The sequence below is a fragment of the Galendromus occidentalis genome, unplaced genomic scaffold (genome assembly GCF_000255335.2).
Source record: "Galendromus occidentalis unplaced genomic scaffold, Mocc_1.1 scf7180000077524, whole genome shotgun sequence".
Taxonomy (NCBI): Eukaryota; Metazoa; Arthropoda; class Arachnida; order Mesostigmata; family Phytoseiidae; genus Galendromus; species Galendromus occidentalis.
Genome location: NW_003805512.1, coordinates 2,489,606 through 2,502,050, shown reverse-complemented (window position 1 = coordinate 2,502,050; position 12,445 = coordinate 2,489,606). Strand labels below are relative to the sequence as shown.

The 12,445-nt window shown below is 52.8% G+C and overlaps 1 protein-coding gene across 1 annotated transcript; it reads right to left on the bottom strand.

Annotated features, from left to right (window-relative positions):
* Positions 1-117: 117 nt before the first annotated feature.
* nito (RNA-binding protein spenito) lies at positions 118-2,525 on the bottom strand. Its single transcript, XM_003747791.2, has one exon. It carries the CDS (start codon positions 2,397-2,399, stop codon positions 537-539), a length of 1,863 nt encoding a protein of 620 aa, XP_003747839.1. The 5' UTR covers positions 2,400-2,525; the 3' UTR covers positions 118-536.
* Positions 2,526-12,445: the final 9,920 nt, after the last annotated feature.

The following is a 12,445-nucleotide window of genomic DNA, read 5'->3' as shown; positions in this document are numbered from 1 at the left end:
GGATATAATGGATGTTGATCGCTTGGTTTAAGCCAATATAAAGTGAATCCATCTATCTAACTGTATGAAGAACGAAACTGGTTGCTGGGAGAAAAAACCCTCGCTCATCGAGTGAGATAAAACTGTTTGGACACGATGCGAGCAGGACTGCAAACGATCTATAGATCGATAGAGAGAATCATTTAATGGACGAGATGGGAAGAGAGCGAGAAGAACAAAATCTTGGAACTGAATGAGGGTACATTACTGTAAAATAATCGAAACTTCACCAGTGGAGTTCTTCATCCAGAGAACATGGGGCTTATCTGGAGGTTGTTGTCATCGTTGACGATGATGATGATGATGATGATGATGAGGGTGTCGTTCGTCGAGCTGACGTCGTCGTCGAATTTGATTACGGGATTCATAGGTTGATTGTTTACTTTTTTTTCTTTAACGTGTGACACTGTAGCGAAACTTCTCGCGTGTTTTCCGTTCGAGCTTATTATGCCGATGCCGATCGAGCCGTAGACGGATGGCTGCGGAACGAGACGGACTCACTGTCCGTTGACGACAACAACGACGAGGTAGTCGTCCTTGCCCTGGTTGGTTGCATCCGTTAGATTTGGTGCAATTTTCTTGAGGAGATCGAACGCGAAGTCACATGGCGGGAACGCGTACAGGACCGCCGACGTAGCGAGCTCTTTGACTTTCTTCACTGCCAAAGTCACAACACCGGCCGCCTCTTTCTGCTTAAGGTAACCGACAAGATTCTTGAGAGGTCTTGCCTGAGCGTCTCCCGCGTCCGCTGGTGTTGATCCGTTACCGGCCATTGTCAGAAGTATACAGCTGCCATCGGCACCCGCGTTTGTTACGCGCTTCTGAACGTCCTCGAGCTTCGATTGATCGAGTCGGAGACGCTGAGTGATCCGGAGGCATTGAGTTTTGATGAGTTGGTCGACGAGCGCCGAATCTCCCGAGCACAAATGCATTTTAGTGCTGAAGGACGAACTTTTCAGGATGAGGGAGCCGTTCCATGCGACCGGACAACACTTGGCCAGGTCGAGGATCGACGACACCGAGTCGGCGATCGAAATGCGTTCTTTGTCGATATTCAAATCCTTAGGTGAGAATGAAGGGTGACGCCTGCCGTCGGAGGGGGACGTGGATCCTCGACGGTATTTGCTGTACTTGGCATCGCCGTTGTCTGGCGTATGCGGTCGTTTGCGACCATTCGAGTACTCACCCTCTTCTCGGCTATAGAACGACGAATCTTCAGGAGGTGCTCGTCTGGATGCGCGATAACTACCGCCGCCACCGCCATCTTCACCGGGGCTGGCTCCGTTCGGGTAGCCACCTCCCCCGCTGCCGCTTCCGAAGGCGTAAGTGTCGGGATCGGCGAAGTCCAGCCTGAGTCTTTTGTCAGGACCGCCCAGTGCGAAACCTCGCATTTCCTGACACGCCGCCTGTGCCGCGTCGATACTGTCGTACTGTATGTACGCATGCGATTCACCTTTGACGAAGTCGACTTTCCTGATGGCGCCAAAGCGATCGAACTCTCGCTCGAGATGCCCGAGGGAAGTCCAGTTACCGAGACCACCGACCCAGATCCGGGTCGTAGGCGTCGCTTTGCCGTAGCCGATTTTGCATTGAAACTTACCGATATACTGTCCGGACAGCTCAACTTTAGCACGATGGGCCATGTCCAGGTTGAGGAATTTGATGAACGCATACGCGTTGCCCTGACCGGGAGGCGGACGCTTGACGTCGATGTCTTCGACGACGCCGTACCGCTCGAACAATCTACGTAGTTCTGCCTCACTGATAGTCACTTCGAGGTTGCCCACAAACAGAGTCCGAGTAGCCTTGTCGTCTTCCTCGGGTGGAATATGGTGCAAATAATTCGGGAACTTCTCTTTCTTCTCGTTTCGGCGGAAAGGCGGCGGACCGTGGTGATCGGAAGTACTCCGATGGTAAACATGCATCCGGTCGACACTCGGAGCACGGCGACGACTCACCGGAGACATGCCTCGATAGTCCATCGGAGGACTGGGAGTGCGTTTCCGTCTCGGAGGAGGTTCTTCGACGATCGGTTCGATGTGAATCGGCTTATCGAATAGAATCATTCGTGACTTAGCGTGGCGAGCTTCTTTGGCTTCTTCATAGCTTCGGAAGTAGAGGTAAGCTACACGTTCGCCGCTGTCATGGTTGAGTTTCACGGTGAGGTCGCCGAAACGGCCGAATTCGTCTTCGAGTGCCTGGCGCAAGAGGTTATCGTTCACTTTGTAGTTGAGATTGCTCACCAGCAAAATTCTGTAACTGCCGTAGCCGTGTTTGCTCCTTGCTTGATGGCCGAAGTCCTGGTACGGATCGCCGCGGTGACGAGATCGGTGGTGGTCTGAGGGTGGAGACCGCGGCATATTTTGTCGCTTTTCACTGCGTACACAGCGGACGCTAAGATTTAGTTACGATTCAGTATCAAACTAGAGCCACTGACACGGCAAACAACACGAATTCTAGTTGTTCTTTCGAAAGAAACATGGCGGCGATCCAGACGAATGCGAGGGAGAGAGAAAGCGACGGGCGGCATCAGAGGCGACAAGAGACCGCGAAAATTCAAAAGTTTCAGTGCGCTTCGATATCGAAATTGGACGACGGAGCTCATCGAATCAAGGAGTATTCTGACTGGCGAACCGAAAGACGCGATCTCCGAATTCCTTTGCGCTTTTCCCGAGTCAGCGAGTCCTCGCTACGATCCGAGGCGACTCGGGTGGCTCCTGAGCGAATGAGATCGGGCGATGTCTTTCGTCCGCGAACCGGAGCATAGAGAATACTAGCGGAGAGGTCGCGGAGTGCATCGTCGTTCGCTCGAAAGCGGTCGCTCGGCGCTCTCCAATACCTTGGAGTTCTTTACGTATCACGGATTCGGGAGTGGGGATAATCGTCGGAGCTAACTCAATCTGCCTTCTGAGTACTCATTTCTGAGCTTCGGGACGAACTTCCGAGGGCGGTGAGGCCGCGAACAGCCCAGGAAGTCTCGAATTCGGTTTGCTCATTCACGCGTCAACCGGGAAAAGCTTCGAATATGCGTCTGCTCCCACCCGGCCTTCGAGTTCAGATCGATGGAATACCGAAGCACCTTGACGGTTTAAAAAGACCGCTTCGCTCTTCTAGTTGACGCCGCCTACCCTTTCCTCCTTGCCCTCGTCTTCTGCGTCGCCATCTTTATATCAGAAAATGACCGAGAAATCGAGGAACCGGCCCGATAACAAGCCGCTGCGTTGCTGTCGCTGCCTTCTATTGTCCCGCATACCAGATTTCGGGGGCAGTCGTTCGCGGACACCGAAGTTTTTCGGCATTGGGATAGGTGACCAGAACTGGGCATCGAAGTGTTCTTTCGGTCATCCTCTGGGGCGTCTCCAGTTTCGAGGATCTACTTGATCCACGCTGGCCGTTTCACTTCGTCGCTTGATAGAGAGCAGCGCTAATCATCAGAGTCCATAGAAAGGCCGGAATCCGGTCCAGCTTGGCTTTCTGATGATCGGAATCGAGTTCATGATTGCCGAAGTAAGGCGAATTGATATGAGAAGGCTGAAGAAAGGAATTCGCGCCGAATGATCGCCGTAGCTCTCACTCAGTCCGCCGCGTACCTGCCCTCTCTCCGGCTTGTTGCTCGCTGGTCCCGAACGCGCCAAATCACCGTCGCGTCGCCCGTTTACCCACCACTGTTGGATGGACATGAGTCGGTCCATACGAATCGCGTCCTCGGCCCTGGAGAATTGAATCCTGCTGACAATCCACCGCGGCACGAGTACAGCTTTTTTTCTCCGGGGGATTTCGCCTGCTCAGAAACGCTCCGGACACCTCCGAGAGGAATGAGTCGATGTTGCACGACGATTCTATCCAAACTAGCGAGAATTTTCCCGAGACAAAATAAGCGACCCCTGCTGGCGCTGATTCTCGCAGCGCCTATTGAAAAAACTCAAGGAGGTCTACGAGGAGACTATTCGTCACTCTGCGCCTCACGGGCGATTCATGGCATCTTTTGGGGGTATCCGGGACATGAAAGCTGAGATCCAACTCAATCGTTTCCTTGTCCCGCCTGCGGGTCTCGAGCTAGATGTCGATTGAGACTGGGAATTTCCGTGCACCCGAAACTATCTAAACGCACAGATAATTTTTCGCGGGTGGTCGCAGAAACGTACACGTATCAAATTGGAAGTGGATCAATGATTCCATCGCCTTGAAAGAATCCACTGAAGTCCCCGCTAATCTCAGCTCATGTACGTGTCACTCAGAAAGTTTCGCGCTCACGCAGTATCCGAGTGATCAAACTCATGGGCAGATCAAGAGCATAATTATGATTCAGTGAGAGTACTCCTACCTCCTGCTCCCACCGCAGCTTGCACCGCTGTGTTTTCAAGGCTTCGTATCATGACACAACGATGACTACGTAACCCGTCTGCTTTCGAGCAGTGCTACCCGGGTAGTCGACCGGAGCGGGGGGAGGACAGCTTTTGAGATCAATCCATTCCAGAACTGTCATTGATTTCCAAATGGCCAAAGAAGCGGACTTCAGAAATTCCTCTCAGGGGTCCGAGCCCGGCTTCTTGAACTTTTCAACCGCCTTGAGGCTCAAGCAGGGTTGCCGTATCATATCCGCCGGATCCTCCCCACGAAATCGGCAGGAGGCTCTTGGTGTCGTATCTCCTACGATCCGAGACCTAGGGGGTCGTGGCATTCGGTCATGGAGGATGCAAATCGGCAAAGACGACGCTGTGGCGCTCGAGACGAAGACAGAGGGAAACTTTGATCAACTAATCGTGGTGATCGGAAGTTTCCCTCATATCGGTCGTTGGTGAGGACCACCGGAATCACGCATTCTACCCGGTTATAGCGATCTCACTGCAAAGGCACCGAAGCTACCCATATCCGTTATTCCCGACGACAGCCTTCACTCGTGTTTCCCTCGATTCCATCACTCAGCATCCTTAGCAATCGTCGCTCCGATTGACAAAGGACTGGATCCTCGCGCTCCGGTCTGGGTGCTTCGAAAAGCCCTTCTCTTCCCGGCCCGGCGTACATCGCGATCGCGGACAGGATCAAGAGAATGTTCTTCGACGGGTGAATATTCTCTGCGGATTTGAAGCCGGATGATCTTACCCGTGAATTTCGTCACGGAACCCGAAAAAACTCGTGAATCTTCTTGGTCCTCGTGATGAGGTACCGGAATCGGCGAAAGACGTCAGGATTAGTACCCCTCACCCTCACAAACCCGATAAAGGTCTTGCCGCTTCCGATGGAGTGCAGTCTCAGAGGAGGAACATGCCTGCGAAGGTTGCGCGGAACCGCACATCCGAGCTCTGTGACCTCGAGCGTGGCCTGGGTATTTTGCGTCACCTACAATGAAGAGACTTTGGTTCCTCGTTCACCCTCGAGACAATCGACTCGAGAATCTCAGGTTTAGATTCTCGACGGTGGCGAGGACCTCGCTCCTTCCGGAAATTCGCGAGAATGACTCGCTGACTATTCCGGTTCCGTAGCAAGTCGCACGCACGTCAAATTGGCGCAGCCGCGATTCTCATCGCGGTCGAGCAGAACACAAAGCAAATACGAGGCATCTGACTCCGGCGGTGGAGACTGGAGACGGAGTTGACGCGAGGAGTAGCCTCGCAACCTTCGCTAACCAATTCAATGAAGCCTGGATAAATCTGGCTCGACTCGATTATATTCTTCGTACGTTCACTTGATTCCTTCCTCAATCCTCCATCGAAAGAGGTTATCTTTCGAGAAAATCACTTTGACGGATCGGGCAACAGCATTCTCTCTAATTCCAAGCGCGTTCCAGATTCCAAATCTGACCCCCCGGGAATCTGTCCTGAGTGAGCAAGCGCGACAATTCGTCAGTCGTTTCCGAAACACCGATGATGGAAGCTCGGGATGCGATCTGAGCGATTGCGCTAGCTCACTGGGGGACTATAGGCCAGGGCATCAGAGCTAGAGTTCGGGGTGCTCCACCATTAGAGACAATTCGGTACTTTGGGGTTCTCGGCTCGCTCCAACATTCAGCGTTCCATCGCCCCTCACTTGGCTTGAATCAACACGTGCTTATAGATGAAGCTCCGATGACGGTCCGTAATTTCATTCGCGACATTCCGAGCTCACTGAGCGGCGAGGACACAGCAACAGAGCAGTTTGGCAGCTAGGCACGAGGATGAATCTCGAGCGGGTTATGAAGGCGGGAAATGGATTCTGGGAGAAGACGAATGTCAAGGCAACGTCTGACTGTCAAATCCTGGAGTCATCTGCGTCTGTCTACAGGACCTGGGCTCGGCAACGCGGCTCTCGAAGCTCGGGCATTGGAAGAGCCATCTTTGTATCAACAATGAAGAGCGGATTCCCATCGCGCCGGGCTTATGGGGGTCTCTTATCGCAACCGGATATAAACGAGGTCCGAGAGACTTCAGTCTCAAGCGGCAAAGTGTCCCCGACTCTGTTGCGTTCTGGGAGTGATACTGACGTTGTGTTCGTTCGATTGATTAAAGCATAGTGCGCAGGGCTGTGGACATGCTCCGCCTCGAGAATAATCATTCCACAGGGAGATAATTCAGCTCGACACAAAATTCAGTCCAGCATAATCATGAAAGGCTTTCCACAAGAATGTCCGAGAGCAAGAGAGTGAATAGAGCGTCTATGGTTCCAGAGAGCCGGTTGAGTACCCTTATTCTATCCTTCTACAGCCTCCCTCCGGGGCTCACTTACGCACCCGCTCAGCAGCTTCCTTTCGCTAAATGGTGGGCACGAGGTTATCCGTTAGGCTACTCTGTGCGGACGACAGCACACGGTGCATGACTTTCAGCTGTGCCTTCTCTTTCGTACGCCGCGCATTGACGCTGCAGAGGGGAAATCGCATGACAGTCGAATATCGAGAGGTCGAGCGACGGGATTTTCGCAGAACGGATCCGACGGAACCGAACTTTGCTTGCACAAATGAGCTTGGATCGCGGGAGCTCGGATGGGCAAGGAAGGCATGACACCCTCATCCGGACCGATAGCGACCACAATAAATAACCCCATTATCACTTCCGGAGAACGATGCCTCGCATGGAACAGCAGGGTGACCGAACACGGATTCAACTGGCAAAGACGCTGGAGCTGCTGCTGCTTTTCGGATGCATCAGCCCATCAGACAGAGTCCCCGAATGATATTAATCGTCACCGAGAGCGAACTCTCACCCAGGTAACGACACGGTGGATTAGATGCGTGGACCTAAGCGGGTATTTTGTGTATTCGAACTCTCAGCACGAAAAATCTCGATGGTGAGTTCTTGCTTCGCGAGCGATTCGCGAGAGAATCGTGGACTGCGGACAGCTCCCGAAACTGGAAATTCTCCGTCGGAGACACCAAGAGTTCCAAGCTCAATATGTTCCATTTTTCGTCGAGTTCCATAGTAGCCAATCGGCTAAGCGAATCTCCAGGACCCGGCATGTATGCAAGGATGCATGCATTGCGCCTCTTCCTGAGTTTTTATCGAGTTCCGCTTGCTGGTGGGTTAAGAGCGCATTATGTGACGGCAACCCTGAAGAAACATGGTAAACTTTTTTAGCAACTTCGACGCCTGAGTCGTTTGTAGCCCCGAGCCTGTGCACGACGACGCTCAGTCAAAGCGTGATAATCTATGGAGGCGTACACTTCACGAGTATGAAAAGCTGACTCCAACGAGGCACACGCGGAAGATGGAGGGTGAGGAGGGAGGCGCCGAGATAAGTATCCTCAATGGCATGGTGAGGACGTACCAGTCAGAGACGCAGCGTAGAGACAGCTGGGCTTGGAAGAAGTCGTTTCCGAATACGGCCAGCATCTGAACCCGCATGATTTGTTCCTCAACTCTCACAACCTCAATGTCATCTTCTAAACAAGTCTCCTCTCTCCCTGAAAAGGAAAATACACGGAGAGAGGGAGTAGATTATGGTCTCGGGGGCAAAGCGCGTGATTCCAAATGTTTTCGTGGCAGGGAACCGTCGGTCTCGTTGCTCCACTCTCGTTCCGAAATGCGTCATGAGACCAACGCGAGTTGGAATTTCCAGAGCCCGCGCTCGATGCAACAGGGCCCTCCGAAGCCCGCTCGGGGAAATCGGTAGCCGCATTCGTTGAGCTTCATAGTCGCCGGAGAAACGCTCCACCCCCACTTGGACAGCGCTTCGGGGAGTCTAAAAAGTGTAAACTGTGTTGTTATCGATATCCGAAGTTGATTCAGGCTTTCACATCGTCAGCGAGGAGAGCTCTCCTATCCTCGTTCATTCTCCACCATCGTTCTTCCTCTTATACTCTTGCAGCCCGCTGACTTGCCAAAAAGTGGCGTGTTGGTGGTAATCACCATTGAGCAGTGGAGCCCGCCTCCCGGAGGGCTTGCCGCTTCCCCCATCTTACTTGGTCGCTTGCCCTAATCGGCAAGAACGGCCCTAATCGACGGAAGTCATGCCCCTCGCCCAACCCCCGGCTTCTCCGATACAGCGCTGAACGAATCGAGTCGAATGGAGTCACAGATGAGGCAATGGAGCTAGATCTGACCTCTCTCCACTCGGTCGCAAGATATTGTTGTGAATATATATACTCGACAACCAGCTCGAGAAGGCGGCAAAACTCGATGAGGTCTGGCTCCGATCCGAGCGATTTCGCCGACGGAGCTTTTTGGTAGCGAAATCCATCACCGGATTGATGGGCAGCGCAGGCTCCGGGATAGGATCACCCGGGCATGTATTCTCACTCACCATGAGCCGAAGCGTCGGGATGCAGGGCACGATGCGGGAGAGCATCCGCCAAAAAGCTCACTCAGTCAGGCACTGCGAAGGTATGCAGAGATGGAGACATCGACCCCTGTCAGTTGCTTGAGCTGGAAACTCATCGGATGGGATGGGGGACGCTGAATGAAGTGGGTGGCCATGGTCATGGATCGAAAGGGGTTCGAGCTGGAGAGGCTCGTCATCAGGCATAAGCAGCAAGCTGCCGTGACGCTACTCCGAGAATACTCTCATTTCTTATTTCCCACTGTCCCGCCTTACACTTGCGGCAGCTCCATCGGCACGATCCTCGTCTGTTCGTAAAGCTCGATATAAGGAGTCGTTCTGCGGGTATACGCGCTGGGAATCCTCCTCTATTGACTTTAATAGAATACAGGATTGTCAAGCAGTCAATGACGATTTCTGGTGCACCGATATGTCGATCCGTAGTTGTGAGACTTCGCGAGGGAGGCCGGTTGGAGAGTGGTTAGTTTCTTTGCCCAGAAAGGAATTTGAAATTGAGCCGCATTGCACTGAATGCCGCTTATTTGCATAACAACGAACATTGGAGTGTGGTCAGAATCAGGTGGCAATAACGACGCAACCGTTTCCACATCGGGCTCTCCGTGAGGACCGCGGGACGAGCGAATGTGAAATGGACGCTGTTCGCAAAAGATAGCACCGGACGCATGAAGCCACAAATCCTCGGGAGAATCCGCATCCCGCGGGAAAAATTCAATCAGACTTCAAAGCCGGTCCACAAGTGCCTCGCAGGACTCAGAGAAGAGCTAGATCATTCCAAATAAATATACGAGGCCTAGGAAGCGGCCTCAATCGCTCTCAAAGCATATATGGATGTTACAACAGCTGAAACCCTCCCAGGCCTGTTCAATGCGAGTCGCTGAAAATTCTGGCGTCTTACTGAGCATCGATGAACTTTGCTCCTCTTTTCCGACCTGGATCTCACAATGGCGGGACCCCTGCCGCAAACTCTCACGAGACGATAGGCGAAAATGGGGCTTCTTGTTCATCATCTATTCGTCTTGAGCGGACCCCGAATGCGATGGCCTGTTCAATAAGATATGAACCTCTTCGACCGTGTTTTTCGTGTCCGATTTTCAACATTTTGCAGAAATTATTTTGCGGATGCCCCCGAGCTCCGCAGATCCGGCTCTGGCCGTCTCCGGTGAGCTCATTCCGTCGCAAATGTCGACCCCGTTGGAACGAGATTCTGGGGACTATCAAGCCATTCCGATCGTTGAGTCTTTCTCGTCTGACGAGAAAAGCATTCTTGACCCCCCTGATCACCATTTCTGCCGCGAGATTATGCTGAGATTCCGCGAGCCTTCGGCGGATTTCGGAATCAGAAATGGAAACTCAATATCGGCTCAATTCTGGATCCTCGCATTCTGCCTCACGATTCTTCTCACTGAAAAGAGTCGGGCGGCTCTGGATATCGAAATGCGCTGTCGCAGGTAGACCCGTGTCGGAGGAGGGGAGTTTTCCGAGTTCCGATCTTGACTGTCGAGCGGCCGGTCGGGGTTATGGTGGTGGAGACGATGTAAGGGGAGGCGCCATTAGTCCCTCCCTCTGTCGACCCTCTCAGAGAAGCAACAAAAAACAGTCGGATAAATAAAGCGAATAGTGAACAAGGGAGTGAGCCATCAACCGAAACGACAAATGCAGCAGAAGAAGACGAAAATTATTATCACCATGATTGTAATTAGCTCCCCTCTCTATTGAAAGTCCGCGTTCGCCCCGCACTCGTAGGCACACAAGCGAGCGACTAGTGGGCTGTTTGCCGGCCGGACCTGACATCAGAGTTAACGACAGAGCTGCCGGTTGCGTCGAGCTTTGATGGCTCGCGCGTTTTGCACCCCCTTGGAACAGGAAGCGTTTTTATGCTCCAGAGAACATGCACACACAGAGAGGCGAAGATATCATGGCGCTCTTAGCCGCCCGCCACCAGAACACAACCATGCAGCTGTAGAGCGAGTCTCTCGCATTCATTCGCTCTAGTCGCACTGGGTGTCGAGAACAGTGAGCTTGTCGTTGCTTTGACGAACACTTGCTACGTTGCTCACGCGCATCCTGACAAATACGCTATTCTCCGCGGAACCCGTTTTAATTCAACGTTTTGCTGAACTGCTCCCCTCTGCCGCGCATACTCGAGATCTTCAGGACCGTATCTGGACGAGGCTTCGAGCAGAGCCTGATCTTCTTGCCCAACCATCAGGCACTCAATTCCAATACGATTGACTTACGAGAGAATATCTCTTCCTGGGAGCGAGCTGCTCATCCGGAAGTCCAGACGAAGCTTCAGTCGACGTCAAGGGATGGCGGGGCGACGGCGTCGTCGCCGGACTTGGCTTTGAAGTCTGGCTGGGAATTTGTCGTGGAACAGAAGCACGGCTCGATTCGGGTATCGTGTGGTCCAGCGCGCTTATGTGACTGTCTACGAAATGGTTGAATGTTTGACGACGACACCGCGCGCGGCTCATGGCACACAAGCGGATTCGTCCCCAGCTGATGGAGTATTGTTTGATTGTTATTTTTTTGAGCCTGCGAAGACAGCGGTAGTGGTGGCAGCTTCTCCATCGTTTGCCCGAAGTCACTTCATTGAGCGCCAGATGGTCTACAGCTTCAGACTACGGCATCGGTGACAACTCGTCTTGGCGTCGCGACGCCTCTCTCTGTCTGTCCGGCTGCTTCCTTGCGAATTAGGTAACTACCGATGAAATATTTTATTCGTGGCCACCGTCTCTGGGGACCATGCGCTTCAGGAAGGTCCCCGAATCCGTAATCACAGGGACCGCATAATGAAAAGCAGTCATCATAGAAGCGGTGGACTAGTCGGGCTGGCTGGAGCCCTATAAGTTCGACAGATCCCGTTCCGATCACACCGATACAATTTTATTTCGGAGAACGTCGACGGACGTGCATGGATGCCTGACTGGATTATGATCGGTGATCGTCATTCCCACACAACTCTCATGAGTCGTATCGACGGATGGAAAGAAAGCTCCCGTCGGTTTTTTCGATCCCAGTGACCGATTGAATGACTCACATGCATTTCAGACTTACAGACGACCTCCGTCGATCTCCGGACGAGCCTCGATTGAGAACGAGACTCACTCCTCTATCGCATGCCGACTGATCAGTAGCTTCCAGCACCAAGTCGAAAGTTGGGAGGGAGTCGTGCACGAGCACGAAATCGAGCTTTCGGATCTTTTTGCGGATGACAAGCTCCGCACCTATCGTCGAAACGATTCCGCTGTCTGTACCGACGAGAGGAGAGTGTACATAGAACAAGCGGCACGAGAGCAGATGATTCCGTTGTTAGCGCAATTTGAAGCGTTGCGCTGCACCCGGGCGTGCGCTTCCCCCTCTGACTCACTCATTTTCTCCTTTTGTCTATGCCTGTCAAACAACAGACGGGAGAAAAGACGCTACCGGGAGTGTCTCCTGTTTCTTTTGTTCGGCGATGAATGAAGTGGCTAAGCGTAACAACAGGCTTTTGTCGTCATCGCCAAGCACGCCAAATTGTTCTTTCCAGTAGAACGTGGATCGTTTCACGTGTTTCGTTGGTTTTCCGGTGAGGAATGCGCACGCGTGTTTTCTGGTGAGCTGACCTCAGGCTCCCGTCCTGGATCCAGCGACGCGATCCACCGATGGATCGTGGATG

What these genes read in the sequence shown, in the direction of transcription:
- nito (XM_003747791.2), bottom strand. Translation starts at nt 2,399, where the DNA reads ATGCCGCGGTCTCCACCCTCAGACCACCACCGATCTCGTCACCGCGGC.